Source organism: Polypterus senegalus, chromosome 2 (assembly GCF_016835505.1).
Source record: "Polypterus senegalus isolate Bchr_013 chromosome 2, ASM1683550v1, whole genome shotgun sequence".
In the NCBI taxonomy this organism is placed as follows: Eukaryota; Metazoa; Chordata; class Cladistia; order Polypteriformes; family Polypteridae; genus Polypterus; species Polypterus senegalus.
In genome coordinates, this window is record NC_053155.1 from 132420591 (window position 1) to 132444436 (window position 23846).

The 23846-nt window shown below is 39.1% G+C and overlaps 1 protein-coding gene across 2 annotated transcripts in view; it reads left to right on the plus strand.

Moving 5' to 3' along the window:
- The window catches only part of dusp27 (dual specificity phosphatase 27), an 87052-nt gene that overhangs the window by 25405 nt on the left and 37801 nt on the right, over positions 1-23846 (plus strand). For both annotated transcript variants that reach the window (XM_039744630.1, XM_039744629.1), the window contains exons 2-4: positions 2136-2281; positions 11648-11742; positions 23516-23747. In XM_039744630.1, coding sequence (XP_039600564.1) covers positions 2163-2281; positions 11648-11742; positions 23516-23747 — 446 coding nt within the window. In that variant the 5' untranslated portion in view covers positions 2136-2162. The remainder of the gene's footprint in view (positions 1-2135; positions 2282-11647; positions 11743-23515; positions 23748-23846) is intronic.

Sequence of the window (23846 nt, forward strand, 5' to 3'; positions counted from 1 at the left end):
CAAGCAGTGGCTTCTACCACTCATGTAAACAGACAGTTGTCATCCAAACTGCCTACCTGTGACTAAGTCAGTTACACTCAATGGCATGTGCTGTCTTTGCTGAAAGATCACCGAGTGTCACAAACCCATTTCCAGAAGTTGTACACCTTGAGATGACATGGCAGTGATATTAACTTAGGACAGTGGGGACCTGAGGCAGTGGTTTGTACCACTCAACTAAACAAGCAGCGTCCAGTTGTGCTGCAGAGTTACATTTGGCAACATGCGCACATGAAAGCACAATAATGTTTGAAAATGTTTACAAAATCTGTGTTACAGAACTATTCCTTCCTAGTTTACTTTATTCATAAGTAAATGAAACAGAAGTCATTAGATGAACATTTAGTGAAATTTGGTTGAAAAGAGAAAGTTTGGGGTTTTATTTGCTCATTCATATCTTCGGAAGTGCCATTAACTAAGACCCGCCTGTATGCAAGTGTTTGACTCTCTTATAAGTTACTCTTGTGTAAAGAACTTGGTTGCTAACTGCAATTTTACAGAAAGAGCAGTGGCACGTCATTCTTGCTCAATTTTTGACTTATATTTGGAGTTTAAATGTTCTCCCATGAGCTTCCTCCAGATACATTAAATGCTTTGATCTGAGGCATGAGTGCCTCTTCCTATTACAGTGGCTTCAGAAAGTAGATGAACAGATGAAAACTGGTCGTTTACCTGTCACAAAACATAAAATGATTGCAGAACCTTGGCTGTCTACAGAGAAAGTTTGATAGTCAGTTCATATGACAATTTAGGATAAAATCGGAGTTTGTCCAGTAATTTGACAGTAGGAAAGGAATCAGTCTGATATCTTAATAAGTTATATAGTAAACTGAATAAAGCTGTTCCATTACTATTTCATGATGTTATTATTTTTTAATGTTATTTTGTTTGTTTTCACCGCCATTTTGTTTCTGTATATTGATCTTAGGGCCTACCATTTTGTGTCTTTTTTATTGGCAACAGAACTCTGGAAGCTATCATATGGCTCCCAGAAATGAGTAGCATTGCATCATAGCAACAACTTGTAACTCCTTTGTATCCTGGTGTGAAAATGATCAGACTCAACACACTTAAAAAGGTTTGGAGCAGCCACCCGTATATTATCCCTGGCTGCAATGGGTTGATTTTTTAACAAAAGATGTTTCTCTGTTGGAGTCCAGAATTGAACTGTTGAAGGTTTTCAAAGATTCACACCGGAAGTGATGTGTAGGAACCAGAAGTTACGAAGGGGAACCGGAAGTGCCATTCTCCTGACATTAGTCTGTGCATCAAAACCGGAAGTGGCATTTGTATGGACACCAGAACCGGAAGTGACATCATCAACGTTGATTTAGACAGGTTTTGCCGCGGCTGGTCTGCAGAGATAACAGGAGAAGGTTTAGTGCACCCTGTCACCTCCTGGCCTGGCATTTGAATTACCTTTGCTTGGTCCATACAACATCCTCCCACTCGCACGTGTGTGACACTGGATAATTCCTCAAAAGATTAACATGCAAGTTGCTTTTCTTTTGTTTAAAGGTTCTGACTTTTTGGTTGCTCACTTGACTTTGGTTAGTGTTTTGTCCTTTGTTTTTTGTCCGTCTGGCTCTTGGTTTCGACCATGGCCATCAATATGATTTTCTCTCATCTTCTGCTCCAGCCTTTATGGATCGACCAGCTTTGATGGTTTAATAGCCTGTTCTTGTCAAAATTATTCTAATGTTCTAAATTTCAGTCCAGGCCCAAGAATAACAAGCAGAATCCAGTCTTTTCTCCTCTTTAAGAATCCTGACATATCTTTTAATGAGATTGGCTAGGTCATTGCTCAATGCAGAAGGAATGGTTCATTTATTGTGACTCCTAAGCTAGTTTATAAAAACAAAAGAAAAAGGATCAGATGGAAAAGAAAGCACTTAAACATAAAGGCTGATGTTAAACAGATAATGCATCACCCATCAACCACTCACTCCACATTATTTGTCCTTAGGATCAGCACTCCAACCACTAATGTCACACAATTCCACCGGCATAGACAGAAATAGACCAAGTATGTTTTTATGGTGGAGTCTGAGCCGTCAGTCTGTTATTTCTTCTTCTGATATCATCTGTATTTGCAGGGCTGAAAAGTGATATCATCCTCCAGAATGGCTTCTTCAGACACTCCAGACACTCCAAACAGCGAGCAAGTTGTTCCCGAACCAGAAGATCATATAGACGTGCGTGCAGTGCAAAACAGGTACCTACGGAGCCCCTCACCTAGCAGGTAGGTCCAAATGAAATGTTTATTGCTTTGTAAAAGTATCGGGCAGGAATCCTTAATATGCTTAAGTGGTGTTTGGCTTTTGAAAAATTAAACTAATCTTTCCTTAAGATAAAGAATTAGAAAGAAGATGAAATGTTTCATTATATTTTTCTTATGAGACAATATAAAATAAAATAGTTGTGTTATAATTTGTGTTATTTATTTTTCTCAGGCTTCTTTGAAGCTAGAAACCTAATTTAGATGTGTTTTGCCATCCAAGGAACCTATTTCTGAAATCAAAAGCTTTTGTACCGTTATAAAGGACCTCCAAACAGTCAATCAGTACCCAAGATAGGACCAAAAAGTAGTGAATTAATTTTTGACCATTTTTGATTACTGGTTTCTTGACACAAGTTCTGCCCTTTGACTTTAATTTTCTGTATGCAATCTGACTCTGGCGGTTCTCTCTTTTGACCTATGGCTTTGACCCTTGCGTCGCCTTTTTATTTTTTTCTGCTAATCCTCACTCTCTATTTTGAACTGACTGACTGTTTTGTAGTTGGCACTGCAAGAACAACACATTGAGACAGAAACAGGCAAGCTACAATGGAAAGTTATAGATGAACAACACTAGACAAAAACGGAGGACAACATGGCAACGAATGTTACATACGGTTATTTAACAGATAGGCAGCCTTAGCTTCCAAATTTTATTTGTGTAGCTGCAGATCTCGTTTTTCTGCTTTTGTTATTTACAACAGTTATCTGCATTTCCAATGAACTCACTATAAATTACTATAAAGACAATTAACTCCTTCCGTCCCAAATTGTCACACAATGTCTTTATGGACTGGCAGAGTTTAACTGTACCTGAAGGATGAGGTGATATCACCACCTCATCATTCTTGCGCAATACAAACCTCTTACACTGCTATTACTTCATTCTGCAGAAAGACTTGTTGGGGAGGTGTGAATCCAACTCAGTGAGAAAGATCCTATTTAGCGTTAAGTGCCTGCTGAAATGTAGCATCAGCCTCACATATCAAAAATGAAAATGTATGAGAAAACCTGACACGGCCTCACTTAGAGTTTCTGCAGTAAGGAAACAAATGTATCAGATACAGGAGAGAATATCTTTCTCAACCATCTTGAGCGAGGCTGAGATTTTCTAAAAAATAACTGGAGACGGTCTAGTCCAGTTCACTGCAATATTTCGGCCTAGTACTTTGTGTGAGATATCCCATGGCAAATTAAAATTTGTGTTGTGGACGTACACAGTTAGTATGAAAACATGCTTTCATTTGCTGAATGTGCTCCTTCAGCCTGAGGGTTGACGTTTTACTTTCTTGTATTAGAGTTGCTATGGAAACTGCATCCCATTGAGCAAGCTCGTGTTCATGAGTAATGCACATCATCTAAAGACCTATCTCACTGTTTGTATGTGGTAACCTCAACACATTGGGAGTTGCTAGGAATTAAATAACTCCAAAAAAGCAAAATGCATCTGTGGATATCCTTAAGGATGAGTGACCTGGAAGATGATACATTAAAATAAGTTGGTGTGTAATGCACTCAAAAGCATTATTTACACTGTGATGGATACCAGGGCGTCAGCCTGCCCCCAATCCCAACACGAACACACAAGGAATCCTGGGTTCAAATAAAGGATGGTTTATTAACCAAATTCCTTCAACAGTAGCACAAAGCACAAGTTGCTGTCTTCTCTCTCTACAATAATCTCTTCTCCTTCCACAATATTCTCTCTCACCACTGTACTGCCTCCTCCAGTTGAGTGTTGCTCTACTTCCTCCCAGCTCCAACTCATCTGGACAAGGGAGTGCGGTCCCTTTTATTAAAGACCTGGGACTACTTCCTGTGGCAGGGCCACTGCCCAATGGAAGCACTTCATATGGAAGAAAAGAAACAGCACATATGTATACTTTTTAATGTGCTCCCAAAGGCAATAGAAAAATAATTTCAGATTTGTTTTTTGGTCTATTGGCTCCAGCAGACCCCCCGTGACCCTGTGTTCGGATTCAGCGGGTTGGAAAATGGATGGATGGCTGGTCAGTTGATAAATCAATAGGGACAGGAGTAGTTTTGTTTAGATTGGCGACTATTGGCTGCAACCTCTTGTTTGGCTAATTTATGGATGCCTTAACAATATTGATATATATAGTGACACCTTCCACAGTAAAGCACAACAAGGGAATGTGGATCTCAAACACACACACACACACACACACAATAGACCGGATCTAGCTTCTTTACAGGTTCTGTCCTACTGGATAGGCCTCACTCTTGTCAGCCTAGCCCCAAATGCAAATGGCAGGTTTCCCAAATGCATAGGCCCAGAAATGCAAAAGTTTTACAATGTCCAGGAATGATGAAAAGGAAACCCTGACACCCCAGATCCCAGGACTATTTCTTAATATTTAAAGATTTATTTTAAAGAATTCAAAAAGGTATTGCAAAAAGGAAGGCAATGAAAAAGGAGCAAAAACAGGTTTTACACTGTCTGTTTGGGCTCAATGTATAGAAGGCAGAGTAAAACACAAAATCACATAGACACAATAGATTAAAATTGAATTACAAAAACTGAATCATTCAAAAACGATTAAACAATTTACAAAAAAATAACAACATTAAAAAGGAACAAAACACAAAACAGGGATGGAGACTCAACAAAACCAATACAAAAGGCTCACATTAATATTGTAGTGCGGTTAGGATGAATGGAAACAGAGAAGAATATAAAATAATCACAATTTTTTTCATGTTGGCTGTGGTACATTTTGTTCCTCACTTTTCCACTCACTCTTTGTGACTGACACTCACACTCCAACACAAAGTAACATTGCTTCTCAGTACAATAACAATGATTATACAAGAGAGAGAATTGAATAGACCCACTGATTAAATTATAGGAAAGCCAACAACAGCTGTAAAAATTGGCTACAACACCCTGGAGTTTTTCTTGTCTTGTTATATAAAGTACCTAGAGAAATCCAACATGCAGGAGTGCCCTTTCACAATATTTAAAATGTTTTGGAGGAAACAATGCACAGTCAGTCACAGCATATCACCTTTACAAATATTGGCTGAAAGATGCCACACAAATCCTGAACTTCACCACATGTGCAGCCTATCTGATGCTGTAATACCCACTTCCCTGATCCTCTGTTTTTTTCTCAATTGAGACAGATTAACTATAATACAAGTACAGAGCTACAGTTCAGTCATTTTTTTAACTACCAGAGCACATTCAGGTTAAGTGACTTGCTCAGGGTCACACACTGAGGTTGAGGTTGGAAGTGAACTGGAAATGTGATGATTTAACTTCGAATCCCTTAGCTATTAAAACACACGTTTGCCAAAGCACGTAGTCGGCAGGATTCTTTGAAGGGAAATTCCCAAATGATTTCTAGTCCATTTTCTTGTTGCAGCCACAACTGCACACAAATCAATCACCTGCAAAAATCCGCCACTCACTCTAACGTTATATTTCAGAACAGGAAGGGAAGTCTACACCTCTTAAACTAGTCAAATAAATGTGGGACGTAGAGACTCCAATGGTCATAGCTTTATGTAGTGAAATAATGTTAAAAAATATGAATGTATAAATAAATAAATTAATACTTCAGCTATTTAACACTGTGAAGGAGCATCAGAGAGCCCCAAACCCTAAACACAAACACACCAGACAGTCCCGGGTTCAAACAAAAGGTGTTTATTCCACAATACCTCAATATACACAAGTACAGAACACAGTTATCTCTCCTCCAGTTCACCACACTGCCCTCCTCCAGTCGACTGTTGCCTTCCTTCCTCCCAGCTCCGAGTTGTCAGGACAAGGGAGTGCAATCCCTTTTATTGAGGACCCAGCAATGTATCCAGTGGTAGGGCTGTTGCCCGCTGGAAGCACTTTCATGTTACATGGAAGTCCCAGATAACAGGGAGTTTATCTTCCTGCAGCACTCTCTTGCACCACCCATGGACCCCAGCAGGGCTGTACTGCCAGACAACAACTCCAAGAATTCCCTGCTAGTTCTTCAATGGATGCAGATATTGAGGGCTGCTGCCATCTACCAACCAGGAGAAATAAATACCCCCAGAGACAGTCCTTCCCTGTCTTCTTTTATCCTGAGGGAAAGAGTTATGCACATGTCTGGTCAGGGTGTCTGTCCATTTGTTTGGGGCTTCCCACCATCTTCTTCTCCGGCTGGGATATCCATCCTTCCATTAGGGAAGCCTTGTTCGGGTGTGACATCCTTCCCTCTCTTGGTCAGGATGCCCTTCTGTCCACTCAGGGCCTCCCATCTAGGTATGGATCTTCCCAACTCCTTGCCGGGATGTCCTTCCATCCTATATGCCTCCTACAACACATACCATTTAGATCAGGTGTGTCCAACTTTGGTGCTGAGTGGGTCACAGTGGCTGCAGGTTTTCATTCTAACCCTTTTCCTGTTCAGCGAACAGTTTTCACTGTTAATTAACTCCTTTTTCCTTCATTTTAATAGCCCTATTTTTAAGATTTCATTCCTCTTGAATTGAGTTGTTTCTTCATTAAATGGCAGCCAAACAGAAATAAGATATGAAACGAGACAACAGATGACCAGCTACTTTGGAACATCAAACTCCAGCCAATTTCACTCCAACCAGTTTCTTAATGAGAAGCCAATTCTTGCCGCTAATTAAAGCAGTTAATTTTCAGTTTTTACTAAACTACACCACTATCAAGATGTTTTGGTGACCTAAGCAGACCAACATGACCGAGACCTTCACCTTTCTTTATTTTCAGGTTAGCTGGTCATGTGGTGGCTTGTTTTATGTGTCATTATTGTTTGGCTGCTCATTAAAGGCAACAAAACAACTACAGGGTCTGAGTCACGCCAATTAAAGTTAAGGCAAAACAAGTTTCAGCAGCAAAAATGGCTTATTAATTAATAAGATGGTTAGAATGAAAACCTGCAGCCACTGCAGCCCACCAGGACTTGAGTTGGACGCCCCTGATTTAGATGTATAAGCCTTAGATATTTATTAACATGTCATATTTATAGTTGTGGGTGCACAGACATTGATTTGGCAAATCTCATTTTTTATGCACTGTTGCAATGGTCTTTGTCTCTTCTGTTGGTGTAGTTGTAATGGACTGTCCTTAATTCTTCTTAATAAAGTACAGTATAACACTTGGAAATATTGTTTTTAGAATATAATTATGTACACATGTGCATTTCCGCTGTGGAATGTCCTGCTTAGTGAGGAAAGGACCGGAGTGCCACTGCAGAGCTGGCTTTGTAGCACTCAGTCCCGCTCTATTGATTAGTGCTGATTGGCGAAATTCACCAAAGAGTTTTTGCTGCAGATTTTCTGGGTTCACTGGTGACCTTGTTTAGCAAATTTTTCCTTGAAACTTTGCTGTGCAGTTGGCTTATATTAGCTTCTTCTTTCTCATTACCCCATGATGCTTTGCAAGGCCAGCATGACATCATAGATCTGCAGCAGCCAATATGTTGGATGAGAATATTATTACTTGACTTGATCCGGGCTATTTGCCCAATCTGCATTTTGCTGGCACAGAACTTTCACGCATATATACTGTAAGCTCTCACTTCATGGAACGTATCTGCTTTGTGGATGTATGAATAATGTACAGCATATACAAGCATGCATGATGTCACTACCTGATCAGTACCCCAGTTGGATTTGTACCCTGCATGAAAATTTACATATTTTCATAATATTTATATTATAAGACCATTATGTGAATATTATAAAAAAAAAATGATTTGTTCTGCACAGATTTGTTGTATGTCTTGTCTTCATTGCTGGATTAAGCATGTTAATATCCTCACTATGTAATAAAGATCAGGTACGGCAAGGACAGCCCTCAAAAGTATATAACACTGATCCCTTGTAACAAAGGCTTTGTGGGTGCTTAGACGTAGTGGTAGGAGATTGGGATAACCACAGAGAGATAATTATGTACTGTGATCTGGGACTTGAAAAGAAGGTAAACCGACTGTCTTGTGTAGAGATTGCTTCTCAAAAACAAATGGCATAAGACCACTCATGGAGAGAGAGAGAGACAGACAGACAGACAGACAGAGGGGTCTTTTCAGGAAAACTTGGAAGAAGCTGTACATGGCGGTATAGGACGGACGACTCTCTCCAAAAGGATAGAGAGAGAATTGTCAAAATCTACATGTCTCGTTTAAGCCCGAATTATTCCATTTGGTAGAAAGAATGCACCATAAAAGTTGGTAAAGTCAGTGAGCAAAGTCCAGCTCTAATAACTACTCCTACTATCTGGAGCGCTGCCTGTGGAAACTGTCCAGTGCATACTCTGACAGTTGGGTAAAATCCATCCATCCATCCATTATCCAACCTGCTGTATCCTAACTACAGGGTCACGGGGGTCTGCTGGAGCCAATCCCAGCCAACACAGGGTGCAAGGCAGGAAACAAACCCCGGGCAGGGTGCCAGCCCACCGCAGGGCGCGCACACACACACACACCAAGCGACAATTTAGGATCGCCAATGCGCCTATCCTGCATGTCTTTGGACTGTGGGAGGGAACTGGAGTATCCGGAGGAAACCCACGCAGACACAGGGAGAACATGCAAACTCCACGCAGGCAGGACCTGGTAAGTGAACCCAAGTCTCCTTACTGTGAGGCAGCAGTGCTACTCACTGCGCCACTGTGCCACCCTGGGTAAAATCGGCTTCATAATTAACACTCTTTTTGTAAATATTTCACATGCGTGCAAAAAAGCGAGAAACCTGGATGTTCGCGTTTAAATTCAGATACCTTTGTTTAAAATAGACACCATGAAAGAGCAAACATTGTTTTGTCTATCAAGAAGGATGAATGAGACTAAAAATGCCACGCTCTAACACGAGATTGTCTAACATTTTTAGTCTGGTTTAGGGGACACATTAAGATTTTAAATTAATAGTCAACCCCTGTCTTAACACCGTTTTTGCAACAGTACTGCTGCTTTACATCTCAGATCACATTTTTGGCCACAATCATCAGTCCAGTATAGTTGGCAGACGTATCCTTAGCCCTTAGGGACACTTAAAAGACCACTGCACTTTTGTAATCCACTCAAAATGGGCTCGGTTTCCCCTTCCCCATTGACTTCAATGCATTTCACTGAGTTTGCTGAAAAACCTCGAACATCTTTGCACTTTCTTAAGACAAAGCAATTTCAGCAGGGAGTGCTCATGACTTGCTTAATAGCCCAAATTATTGTTTTTCTCTTTTTGTTTTTTATCTGTAGAACATCACATGTACGTTTTCTTGAGCCCTATTAACACTCAGAATGAGGTTTAAATGTGTCAGTCATTTTTTAACCTGCTTAGTCTTGAACAGGGCCTCGGGGTCATCTGGAGCCTCTCCCACCTAGCATAGCGTGCAAGGCAGGAACAAGCCCTGGAAATGGTGCCAGTCCTTCACAGTGTGAGCACACACACACCCCAGCCATACACTTGTGCCAATTTAGCTTTGCCAGTCTACCTAATCTGCACATCTTTGGATTGAGGGATGAAACCAGGACACCCAGAGGGTGCCCACATAGACATGAGGAGAACATTCAAACCACGTAGGGAGGACTCTGGACATGAACTCTGGTGTCCTTACTGCGAGGCAGCAGCACTACCACTGCACCACCGTGCCACCTACATGTTATTAGATGAAGTTTATTACTTACTATTATTTGTATTGGTTTTATTTAAGAGAGAGTCTTCTTCACAGAGTGTGGATTTGCAATGTCTCTTTAGGTGTAGCATACTGAATGGTCTATCTGTCAGCACTATGGTGCGATTGCATTTTGTGCCATTCGGTCTTTTCAATTTTACTTTTATTGGACATGTTCCATTTACATAACAAAATGTCCACAGCAAAGTCACTATATCTTGATCCAAGAGGTGCATTTGTTGGTAGACAAAGGGTTTATTTCTGGCAGTTACACTTTCTGTGGTGTAATCTAAAAATGTGTCCTTACCTCGGAAGGGATACATGTTTTATTCAAACACATACCCAAAAAGAAATTCTAACCCCATGAGATTTAACTAATTTATAAACTGCTCTCATGGCTTATTCAGGCAATATAAGCATATGCCTAAGAAATGCCATTGTGGTAGAATGTACTGGCTAAGCATGGCTTTCCCCTAAAAGCCCTCAAACCTCGAGCAGTGTACACCTCTGGCTCCATTTATCCCATCTTAACCAGTTGAGATGAATCCATAAGCCTCACCCTGCCCCGGCTGTCAGGCATCCTATTGACTGGGGATGAAGTGTCAAAGGTCTTCCCCTTTTTTAGAAAGAACTAATAATAAAATTTTTTAAAAGTTAACTAGACATATTTCAAGCTCTAGATTTTAAAAGTCACTTGAGATTTTAATCCGTATAATTTTTCCCTTTCCTTTATTCCTTCCTGTTCATACATCTACATTTTTTCTTCATAATAATTACATTTTCAGTTCAGAACATTCACCTTGGGTTTAGGCCTTTTGGGCCCGGTCTTTTGACCCCACAGCACATTTCCCAGTATTTAGGTTACCGGGTTAAGTCCAAGGTTAATTGCCCCATCCCTTGCTCTATTCCCATGGACACGTTCCCCGTCGGAGACAGCCAGTATTTGCATCTCTGACAGTGTGCACCGGAGGAAGGAACGTCTGTATTGAGAAGCTTCTCCCAGCACCTTTCAGTTTCATTTATTGCACTCAATTATATTACAGTTAAAGCAGTATGACTACATAATGTATGTAGAATAAGTAGTCAGTTAATAATTAAGAAATATCATACATTTACACTTTGACAATTAGCATTTCATATTTTCAAAGCTTTACCCAAAAACCGAATGCTCCTGTACTGCTTACCTTTTATAATGATGATACTGAAGAACCACTACAGCACTGCACACTCACAAAAGCAGTTTCTTTCATTTTTCTTTGGGTACGGTAAGTTATAGAACTGAGTGCATGGCTGTTTTTATTTGCTCAACTTTATTTCAATTTTCCTGTCATTATTTTTCTACAGCCTTTTACAGAGTATAGTTAATGTTTTTTACCATTACTTTAGTGAAGATTGTATTCAGTATTTTATGTTGTGATAGTATTTCACATTTATTTTGTTATATTTTGTATTTATTTGCTGGTATATTGGCCACTGGATGGACTGAAAAAAGCTCTAAAATGCCGACACTGTGAAATAAATCACTGAGAACCCCCTCTCTCAAAGGATTAAACAATGCTGTGTCAGTCTCTGTGTAAAATATGGCGATAATTTTATAAAATCTTCAATCCCATATAGACAGCAAATTATGGCCAAAAACATTTACAGTACCTCTGTTTTTAAAAGCCCTTCTTTGAATTGTCCAGGTTTTCCATCATGTCTGACACCGATACTGAGAGCATCTTTATGGAGCCAATTCATCTCTCCTCTGCAGTGGCCGCTAAGCAAATCATAAATGAAGGTGAGGCTTCACCACACAGAAAATTACAAAAATACAGTGGAAACTGAATGTCAGGCTTTTAAATGTTTTCTGCTGCCTTAACATTCTCATCACGTATGTTGTTTTACCTTTTCACGGCTTCTCATTTTGGTGGTTGTTTTGCCAGAATTCAAGATATTTTATTTATTTTCCAGTTATTAAAATAAAAGCTAACCATCTACTCACTGTTTTATTAAGACATTAAAGTAGCCTGAATTCTTTGAGACCAGCCTTTTAAATGGATGAGAATGACAATGATGACTAATTTGTGTTTTTAGCATTTAAAGAATATGCATCCATCTGTTCATTTCTAGAACCTGATCACTTTTATTCATCCAAATTTCAGAACTTTACAATTGTTTTTACCTTCAGAAATGTCTTTGGGTGAGAGGGAACCGAAATATTTAGTTAATTTTCAGTATGCTATAAACACTCTATGGTGTATATTATCACAGTCTGAATAATTTAATAGGTAGCCTTTACTTTATATATCAAGCTTCACAAAGTGACCACATGTGTAATCAGTGATCAGTGTACAGTAATCACTGATCTCATTGATTTACACAAAGAAAATGTTTTTACTACAATGCACTTATTGTAAGTTTATAGTCACAATAGCTGTGCTACTCTTCTAGGTAAGTAACATCATTTACGTTTGCAGTGCACCGTCAACAGTATTGGAATGTGTTTTGTAATACATGTAATAATAAAATGCATTATATTTCTCATTTCAACAGAGGGTTTATTACAAAAGCATTTGTACCATTACTGTCTGTGATGTGCCATCAGTTTGAATGACAGATGAAATGCATCTGTTATTTGTCATTTAATATGGGATTCATAAAAGCAGTGTTAATGTTTGTGATGCACCATCTGTTGGAATGACAAATGCAGTGCATTTTATTACTACAAATGCTTGTGATGGGTCATCTGTTGGAATGAAAAATGCAATTCACAAGTCTCTGTTATATGCCATTTGGTATGGGATTTGTAAAAGCGGTGTTAATGTTTATGTTGCACCATCTGTTGGAATGACAAATGCAATGCATTTTATTACCTGTGTGGATAGCGCTTTGAGTACTGAGAAAAGCACTATATAAATGTAATGAATTATTATTATTATTACTATAAATGCTTGTGATGAGTCATCTGTTGGAATGACAAATGCAATGCACAAGTCTCTGTTATATGCCATTTGGTATGGGATTCGTAAAAGCAGTGTTAATGTTTGTGATGCACCATCTGTTGGAAAGGCAATGCAGTGCATTTTATTACTATAAATGTATGTGATGAGCTATCTATTGGAATGACACATGCAATGCACATGTCTCTATTATATGCCATTTGGAAAGGGATTTGTAAAAGCAGTATTAGTACAACAACAACAACAACATTTATTTATATAGCACATTTTCATACAAACAGTAGCTCAAAGTGCTTTACATATTAAAGAATAGAAAAATGAAAGACATAATTATAAAAAATAAATCAACATTAACATCGAATAAGAGTAAGGTTCAATGGCCAGGGGACAGAAAAACAAAAACTCCAGACGGCTGGAGAAAAAATAAAATCTGTAGGGATTCCAGAACATGAGACCACCCAGTCCCCTCTGTATTTGTCATGTGCATTCTATTGGAATGAAATTGCATTTTATTACTACAAATATTTGTGATGTGCCATCTGTTGGAATGACAAAGACATAGCAACCAGACCGGCACACAAACAGACACACAGATACTTATCCTTTTATTAACCTGGACACAGCAGTGGTGTCTCTTTATGTTATATCATATGTCTATAACATTACAATTTCATAATGTCATTATTGGGGTCTAATAATTGATGCAAACGGAGTGTTTATAAAAAGTATTTATCACCCCCTTGGAAATGTTCACATTTTATTTTAAAACATCTATCTATCTATCTATCTATCTATCTATCTATCTATCTATCTATCTATCTATCTATCTATCTATCTATCTATCTATCTATCGAGACTCTTTTACGTCAAAGTCAAAACACATCTCTATGAAGTAGTCCAAAGCAATGTCAAATATAAAACACAAGGTAGTTGATCACATAAATATTCAGCCCATTTAATTTGGAACACCTAAATTATTACTGATGCAGACATTTGGTTTTAGAAGTCACATAATTAGTTTAATGGAGATCACCCGTCTGTAGTCAATGGATTTCAGTTGATTAGAGTATAAACGCCCCTGTATCTGGAAGGTCCATCTTGTGTTGTGTCAGTATGGTGTCCTAACCTACACAATGAAGACAAAAAGAACACTCCGGGCAGCTCCATGAAAAGGCAGTTGAAAAGCCAGTCAGGGAATAGAGACAAGAAACTATCACTGAAAGTCACTGAATATCTCTTGTAGCAGTGTTAAATCAGCCATTAAGAAGTGGAAGGAGTATGACACATCAGTATATCTGCATGAGCAGGCCATCCACAAAACCTGAGTGAGCATGCAAGAAGACTAGTGCCATGCTGAGAACTGTAATAACTTTGAAGGATTTATGAGTTACAGTGGAGGAGACTGGAGAGACTGCACAGACAGTCACTATTGCCTGGGTGCTTCAAAAATCGCAGCTTTATGGGAGAGTGGCAAAGAGAAAAGACAAACATGACATCTTGGCTAGAAGGCACATGGGAGACTCTGGAGAAAGGTCTGTGGTCTGATGATAATAAAATTGAACTCCTTGGCCATCAGCATGTTTGGTGTAGGCTAAACACTGTCCATAATTAAAAACACAAAATCATGTGTCGGGGCAGCATATTGTTGTTGGGATGCTTCTACACAGCAGGCCCTGGAAGAATTGTGAAGGTAGAGGGTAAAATAATCACAACAAAATATGAGGAAAACCTAACTTCATCTGCAAGAAACCTGCATGTTAGGAGATTTGCTTTCCAGCAAGATAGCAACCCCAAGGATAAAGCCAAAGCTACACGGGAATTGATTAAAAACAGCAATTTGAATGTCCTGGAGAGGCAGTGTCTCTATCCAACTGAGAATTTTTGGCATGACTTAAAGATCCCTCTACACTTATGATCTCCGTGCAACTTGACAGAGCTTAAGCAAAAACGAATGAAACAAAGTAACAGAGACCTGTCCACACAGACTCAAGGCTGTCATGGCTTCCAACGGTCCATTAACTAAATACTTATGCAACCAAATATTTTGTGGTTTATATTTGTCATTAATTTAAATAACTTTGCAAAGTATTCTTGTCACTTTGACATGAAAGTCTCTTTTGTTTATTGACTAGTGTCAAGAAAAGCCAAATTAAATCCATTGTGTATCAATGTTGTATGATAATAAAATGTGAAAATGTCAAAGGGGGTGAATACTTTTAATAGGCACTGCGCTGTAGAGCCACTGTTGATTTTTTTTTTTTTTTACTGATTTTCTTTCTCCTGTCAGACATATGTAATCAAATTCTAATTCAAAGAGCAAGCCTTAGGCACTTGTGTTAGATTATTCATTGGGACACAAACTGAGGAGAAGTTTAAAATCATCCTCACCTTTAACAGAGTATTCATATTTGTAGAAATGAGACCAGTTTATAAATGCAGTCCTCCTTGTTTGCTTGTGTGGATATTTCTATGCATAACAGCTTCTTCTGTTTGATTTAGTAATTCTTGAATTGAAATAAATAATAATGCTTTATTTGGATTTTTTTTTATGGACTTTAATGATTAATTAATTCTTCTTCAGGCAAGATGAGTTGCCTTGAAAGCCTGCATATTGTAATCTTTTTAGTTAGCCAATAAAAGGTGTCATTTTGCTTGACTTTTCGATGTACCCATAATGGCTAACACGGTACAACACCTTACTACAAAAGAGCATCGGGAAAGATGACTGTCTATAATCTAGTCACCTAGCCACACCAGACTGGGGTGGCCACGTGAACTGCTGCTAAAACTGTTGGCAGAAACAATTCCTGCATCAGTGATGGGATATGGCAAGACAGGAGTAGTGCTGGCCTTACAGCAAGGTGACCAGTCAGATACCCTCTACTCACACCCGGAAGCTGTCTGGGGAGATCCTACAGAGTCATATTAACATGAAATGTTTCACCAGGTGAAGAAACCAGTTAGTGGAAATCAAGCTCCTTTAGTTTGCCTTTTCCTATTAGCTTATTCAGATATCACGGTTCAAATACATGACATAGTAGTTTGTCCTCAATCTCAAAAACTGTAAGTGCTACCTGGTTTCCATCTTGAATGCACCTCCTCTCAATTTCTAATGTTGTTTATGCTTTACTATCTATGAGTAGAAATGTAACTGGATCAAGTTTATCTACGCATCTGTCAATTTTGAACTCAGTTATTCCTCCCATGTAGTTCTCTCTAACCCTAATTTCTCTTAGCTTGTCAGAATAGAATAAGCCCTTGAGAGAAGATCTTCTCCACAGAATTTCTAGAGCTGTCTATATTGCCTTACAGTGTGAGAAAAAGACATTCCAAAGGTGTAAATGTCCATCCATTTTCTAACCCGCTGAATCCAAACACAGGGTCACAGGAGCCAATCCCAGCCAACACAGGGCACAAGGCAGGAACCAATCCTGGGCAGGGTGCCAACCCACTGCGGGACACACACAAACACACCCACACACCAAGCACACACTAGGGCCAATTTAGAATCGCCAATCCACCTAACCTGTATGTCTTTGGACTGTGGGAGGAAACCGGAGCGCCCGGAGGAAACCACGCAGACACGGGGAGAACATGCAAACTCCACGCAGGGAGGACCCGGGAAGCGAACCCTGGTCTCCTAACTGCGAGGCAGCAGTGCTACCACTGCGCCCCCGTGCCGCCCATGGTGTAAATGTTCAAAATTAAAACAAAATTACAGACCTGCAGTGGTCTGGCACACTTGTCTGGGGTTTATACCTGCCCAGTCCTGGCCTGTAGTAAAATATCTCTGTTTAGAAGAACAAATGACTGAATCAGTGTATTCAAACAATATCAAATCTATTGATTGCTCACAGCATTTGACATTTATCATGGTAAGAAAATTGTAAAATATTGAATTTTGGTTAAAATATTTTGGGACATGGGCCTTAGTAAGATCCTATTGGTTTAGTGGAATATGTATGTATGTATGTATCTCTCCTGCAAGGGTTTAAAACAATGGATAAGGTGCTTTGAGAAATGCTCACAGCACCTCCTCGAGGTGAAAAATGCCTACGATTACAGAATTTTCTAATAATCTCTTCAAGAATCTGTTTGCTTCTGTAAGTTGCAATCAGAGTTTCCTGCCCGCTATGTCAGGCCAGTAATGCAGTACGTCCATAAGGCCCATTGTGCAAAGTCTTTTAGAAGTAGAGAAGGATTTGGATGCTAGAGTTGTGAAAGGGTCAGACTGCTTTTGGTTTCTACCTCATATTTGTGTTCAAGATCTGAAATATCCCATTGCATATTATGAATTACAGTAATGAGATATTAATGCCATACCCATTAACATTTCTCATCACCATGATGAAAGGAATTATGTTGTCACCACTAAATGGTTTGACATGACCAAATGCTTGCCTGCCCCATTTCTAATGTGTGTCTAGTTTTATTTTTTTCAATTTCTTCATGTGATTTCTCAACTGCAAGTGTGAGTTCTATTATTGCAGTACTCCAGTCTGGTTTTGTGGGTATCTATCTCTTCTCTACCTTAAAGATTTCTGCCTACTTTTTTATTTTCTAGTCTGGTAACTGCTCAGCTCGATTATCTAAAGGCACCTGCCTTAGTCATAAAATGCTGCCAACATCCCAGTTTCCCTAAGCAGCTGTTAATACAAATGTTTCAAGTATGTGATTTCTTCTCTGGTGTAAGTTAAGGCCCTAACGTTTGCACTGGGAGGCACGCCCACGTAAATGGAAAAAATGCTGTGACTTATATGAAATTGTTTCAGTATCACAAAAAGCTATATAACAGCGTTTTGAGTGATATTTACAGTAAAGCAGAAGTATTCATGGAGGCAGCTGTGTTTGTTTTCATTATACAGCAACTACAGATGCATTTAACCACAAGAAGTACAAATAAAAAGGTTAATGTCAAAAGTAATTGACAGTAGAGTTTCAAAGTATACTCCAGTTTTTGTCTGGGTAATGAAACTCTAGCTCACGTAGTATTGTGTAATTCTCTTACGAGGCCTTAGGGAGTCTACCGTAGGTTCCCTCTTCCATTGTTCTCAAGCACTTCCAGCGACAGCAGTGTTTGGCTAGAACAATATGGAGTACATGCCCTGACCAGTTCGTTTTTCAGGAGAGGTGGGGCTGTGTGTCTTCATTATTCATTTCTACAAACTGCACCGTGTGGGTTGAAGGTCAGCCTGGGGATGAACTCCGCCAGCTGTCTTTTCTCCTTTTGTTGTCACATCATATGTTATCCTGTACATTACGGTTATGCTATATGACTTGTGGTTTGCTTACTTTTGCCCAATGAAAGACTTTTCTTGTCATTGAAGTGACAGAAAACGTTTGAATGACACCAAAATATTAAATCTTAACGTGGCTTGCTGTTTCCTATTCATTTTAAATAACAAGAGAACCACCAGGTCCCTAGGGAGACTACTTTGTTCTGCTCTGCTGGGTAGCTCCTTTCAAAATTTTCTTTCTGGCCATAAATTTCCCCATCAACTGGAGCTTATCTTAGCAGCATAGGTCATAAAGCAGGATTTAACCCTGAATAAGACAACAGTCCACCAGACTGGCACAATGTAAATAACTTAACACACATATTGTTTGAGATTCAGAAAATGTGCCAAAAGTCCAATCAGACATGGAAAAAAATTGCAAACTTCATATGTACAGTACAGTAACCTTGCTATTAATCAAGCAAAAAACATTCTCCCTCTTTTTAAATGTAGTAATACCTTGTCTTTATTATGATGGCACTGACAATATGGTTGTGCAGAAGACCCTAAAGACATGAGATAGCAGCACTAATCAATGCTCCCCCTTCCTTGTAATACAGAAAATAAAATAACATGAAACGTTCAACAGACAATAATAAAAAAATAAAAAAATCTTATCAACTTTTTAAATTCTCTTCATGTTTTGTTAGGTGCACCTGACGTTTTCATTTTTGAAATAAAATTATAGCTGAAAGGCTTCCCTTCAGGGCAATCTGACTATATTTTTCAGCCCTTAATGGTGTATAATGTTTTCTGTATCTTCCTTAGGTAGCATAATCAATATTTTACAGAACATAATGTGCTTTGAGTTGCATACTGGTGCAATGGCTAACTCTGCTACCCCCCAGCTCCAGGAATCTGATTCCCAAGTAGGCCTGCGTGAAGTTGACACATTCTCTCCATCTTCACATGACTCTCTAGTTATCCCTCCCCAGTCTCGAAAGCATACATGTTAGGTTACCTGAAAACCCTATGGCCGTCAGTGTATTGTGATGAACTTGCAACAAGAGTTGGTTCCTTTGTTTCATTTAGTGCCATCGGGGTTTGGCTTTGCCTCCTCACAACTCAGTAGTGGAAGATGTGGATGGATGATTTGTATTTTGTGGACAAGAACTGTTAATAATTTAGTTTATCTTGTGCATAGATTTTATGGAAGTTTGAGATTGCCAACCTCTGACTCGACTTGGATTCAAGATCAATATTCACTTTTCATAGATCCGATTAAGGATGAGCCAACAATTCGTGCAAAATCGAATTTGCAGCTGTAGAATGACACAAAGAACACAGGTAAAGAATTTGGGTATGCCAGGACACCTAGAGGATGGAAGGACTGGGAGAGGGACAATACCTCCCCTGGGACACGAGAGGGCAGCCACCCTAGTTTGCTTGGAGTCACGGGATCAGAGCTTAGAAGCCATGGACTGCAGCACTTCCGTCACACCAGGAAGGGCTGCAGGAAGAACATCAGCAAGCACCTGAAGCACATCTGGGGGAACTATAAAAGGGGCCGCCTCACTCCATTCAGGGAGCCGGAGTCAGGAGGCAGAAGACAGAGCTTGCAAAAGAGGAGTGGAGGTGGCAGTAAAGAAAGAGAGAAGAGAATTGACTGAGCATTGTGGGTTTGTGCATTGTGGGGTGCTAAGGACTGAGAAAAATAATCAACATGTGTGTTTTTGGGACTTCTGAGTCTGCGTGTCTGTCTGTGTCGAGGCTGATCTTCCATAGGTACCACCTTGGTAACCCCGTATAATTTGACAGTTTTTGTGTAGATTAATACGGAATTAGTTGAGGTGATGTCTTTACAGACCCGAGTCCAAATAGAACTGAACCAGGTAACTGGTTTGCTGGTTTATGTAAGAAGATGGTAGGAAGGAGTGGGTCCAGAAGGATGGACACAAGAGATGACATCAGTGATGGTAGGGCTGTCAGTCTCCAGGTCTGCAGAGAAAGAAAGAGATGAAGGATCAGAAAACAGTGCAAACTCCTGGCTCGGCGGAAAATTACATTTACAAGAGCCCTTTAAGCTATCTCCCATGCACATGTGAATTTTGTGAAAATTAGGTTTTAGCAACCATTGAAATTTCTGGCATTGTCAGCACAAAAAAGGGGTTTTGTTTCATGTCTAAAAAAACATTTTTTTCCTATATGTTCATCATATTTGCTTGGGCGAAACATTTTCATCTTCTTGCACTGGATTAGTGAGGCAGCACTGGCAAAGCTCAGGTTTTGCCCCTTTTATTTTTATGTTATCCACTGTAATTAATCATTTATACAAGTGTGGGGACAGCATGTGCAATTTTTTATTTCCTATTACCATGGTGCATAGCTCACCCCTATTACTACTTCTGAAGGTGGATGACAGTGACACCAAAATGTTTTATTAGCCTTGTCATATGTCCAAAAGACACTTCCTGGTATTTACACCAGCAACTTTTTTCTGAGAAATGTATGGGTCTAATAGGGGTGTGAGGTGTTGCCAAATGCTTAAGATGGTAATATTCTTTGCTTTCCACTCCTTAAACCCCCACAACAAATCTTTTCAGTGAGTGTTGAAATTGTAAAATTGCAAGCAAAATGAAATTTTAGCATTGTTTTCTCAAAACCGTATGTGAAACGAAACTCAGTTATTGCCATTTAATAATTATAATAATGGTAATTTATTTTACTAGGGGGCTTCACTCGCCAACCCTCCCCTCCCCGGCATGCTCTACACGCTAACCCCTTCACATCTCTGCCACTCGCGTATGTGGATTTCACTTTCACCAAACAACAAATCTTTTAATTCTCACAGATACGCCTCTTCATTGGGAAGAAACATTACTTTTCCCTAATGGCAACATGAATTAGACGATCTACAAGTATCTGACATAAAGTTTAAATCCGAACAATATATTTGATCTCTTTAAGCTGTTCCATTATTTCACCACGTAATAATTTCTGTTTGTTTGTGCTAATGCGATCTTTACTATCATTTTCAGATTAAGACTTTCGAATTTTACTACTTTCCTAATCTCTAACCTGCTCTGCATGTGTATCGTGCCAACGTTTTTGAACCTCTCTACGACATTCTTCTTTGTCATCTACTCTGTCTACGGGCATGGTTAAATCTCTTGGTACAAAGTCTCATCTCGTAGGATGTGAAAGTATCTCTCTGAGAAAGTCACGTCTCGTCCCAGGATTTCTTTTTATTATAATGGAGAGATATGCTCATGTCTTTTTCTCTGTACTTGTTTAATAGCATTTCATATAAAACATTCATTTATGCCTCTGTCGGGTATTTTGTTTTTGGGTTTTCTGCACTAGTCCGTGTTCTAGTGCTCTATTATAATGCATTCTAGTGTAACGATATATTAATAAAAGCATAGTGCTGTAGTGGCAATGCTTCTGGAATATCAGCCATTGATTCATTTCAGTCAGTTTTCAACCACTGTACCACAGCATAGTAGTGCATGGAGAGCTACCCAGAAGTGCTGTGCTGGAAATAATAGTGTAGCACACTTGGGTCTGAACCTGAGAGCTCCACAGGAGGTCAAGACCTGTCTGAGGAGAACAAGTCTACCTGGAGCAAGTGGGATGACATAGCGTGATCGCTATGTTGCAGACACCGCACTTCAGATGCATCTCCAGGCTGCTGGCGTCTTTCTGTCCTTGGTATGTGGTCACCAGCGAGCCTCACAGCACTGGTGTATAGTGGGCATAGAAGCTGCCTCTGAGCCAGAGATGTGGGCAAAAGGTACAAAGCAGCTTGGAGATGTCAGCAAAGTGCTCACCAAGTGTCATGTCTGTGAATGCTGATCTCGGAGCTGCTTTTTTACTGGCTTCTCTGGTAGTCCCACCACTTTGGGAACTCCAGCAAATGTATCAGATGAAATGTGTTTGTGGTTAGTAAAATAATGGTTTGCCTTGGGAGGTTTTTGGTTACAAAAAGAGTGCCACTAAAGAAAAAAGGTTGGGAAACACTGATATAAGTAATAATAAATAAAAGCTCTGAATTTTAATGGAGGCATCACCATTTGTTCAGATATCTGAGATCTGATTGGCTACATGCACTGTTACTTCCAGAAAACTGCTTTCAGTATAATTTCCAAAAATGAAACCCGAACATTAAAATGACTTTTGCATAACATTTTTTTCTCCTTGCCAAATGACAGATGCCTTCAGATTTATTTAATTCCTTTAAAATACTACACACTTGTCAAGCTATAAGCTATAGTTTCCAGTTGCATGGACTGAAAAAAAATAATCTCTTCATTTTTTCAAATTTTTCATATGCTTGAAACATGCAATAAATATGTCAAGCTTACTTTCGGGTTTCAAGTTATTTGTACATTTAATGCAATGGCGGTTCATCTTCCTGATTTACAGATCCAGGTAAGTGGGTTCAAATTCTGTGTGGAGTCTGCACATTGTCTTCTGGTCCTGTGGATTTTTTCCAGAAAGTTTGGTTTCCTTCCATATTTCAAAGCCATGCATGGTAGATTCACTTTCATCTTTAACTGTAATGCGTCTGATACATTTGATTTATAAATAAAATTGGTCCAGGATGCATGAGTGTAGAAGGTTGCGCTGCCAGGATGGGCTGTAGTTCTCCATGAACAATAAATTACATTAAGCAGGTTCAGAAAATGACTAAAATATGTGAATAATATAATCATACAAATTGAAGAGCTAATTTAATTAAGTTCACTGAGCTAATTTGTTTTTTTTTTAAAGTCAACATTTCTTTTTGATTAGTGACGTTCATATTTTATGACCATGAGTTCACACATCATTATCATTCAGACATAATACATTCAAAATGAACACATTAATAATACCAAAATAAAGAAAAATAATAATTAGAAGGTTGCACCTTCTAAACTGTTATGTATTAATTTACAGTGTCAGAAAAGTCAAAAAGTCTTGCTTTGCAGTATTGCTATTATTTACTTCCAGTATTGCAAATTAATATGTACGATAACTCTCTAGACTGGGCAGGTTTTATAAACAAAATAATTCACTATGGTATTAAAATATTGTTTCAAGAATTTTGGTCCTGCTTTATTCTGTTTTAACACATAGCCTGGGCAGATATCTACAGGAGAAACACTAAACGTTAATAACAATGGAATGAGTGACTTTTGGAGTTTTGCTTATTTACATAATACTATCTATTAGAAATGTATTTATTTAAATAAACAATAAACAAAGTAGAATTCCTAGGATCAAAAACCACAGATAAAGTATACTGTACCCCGTTTGCTGTTTTCAGTTCATTATTATTAACATTATGGAGCACTTTCAAACTGAAGGCCGGTACCCAGTGTCTTCATTCACTCTTTGTATTTCACTGTAGAGCTAAAACCCAAAGAGATCAAAGTGGCACCCATGCCAGAAGAGATGATGGAGTCAGCAGAGCAGTTGCTGGTCGAGGACCTGTACAATCGAGTGAAGGAGATGGTTGACGACACCAGTCGCTTCAACACCCCATGCGTACTGGACATTCAAAGGCTGCTAACACAGGATAGACTAGAAGCCCCTATGAACCCAGTTGATGAGGTGTGGCCTAACATTTTCATTGGAGAGAAGTGAGTATTGCCTTTGAACATTTCACATAAAGTGCCAGAAAAGCACCACGAAAACTTAATTTTGATGTGTTTTTTTAATCCAAATAACCGTATCCTGCA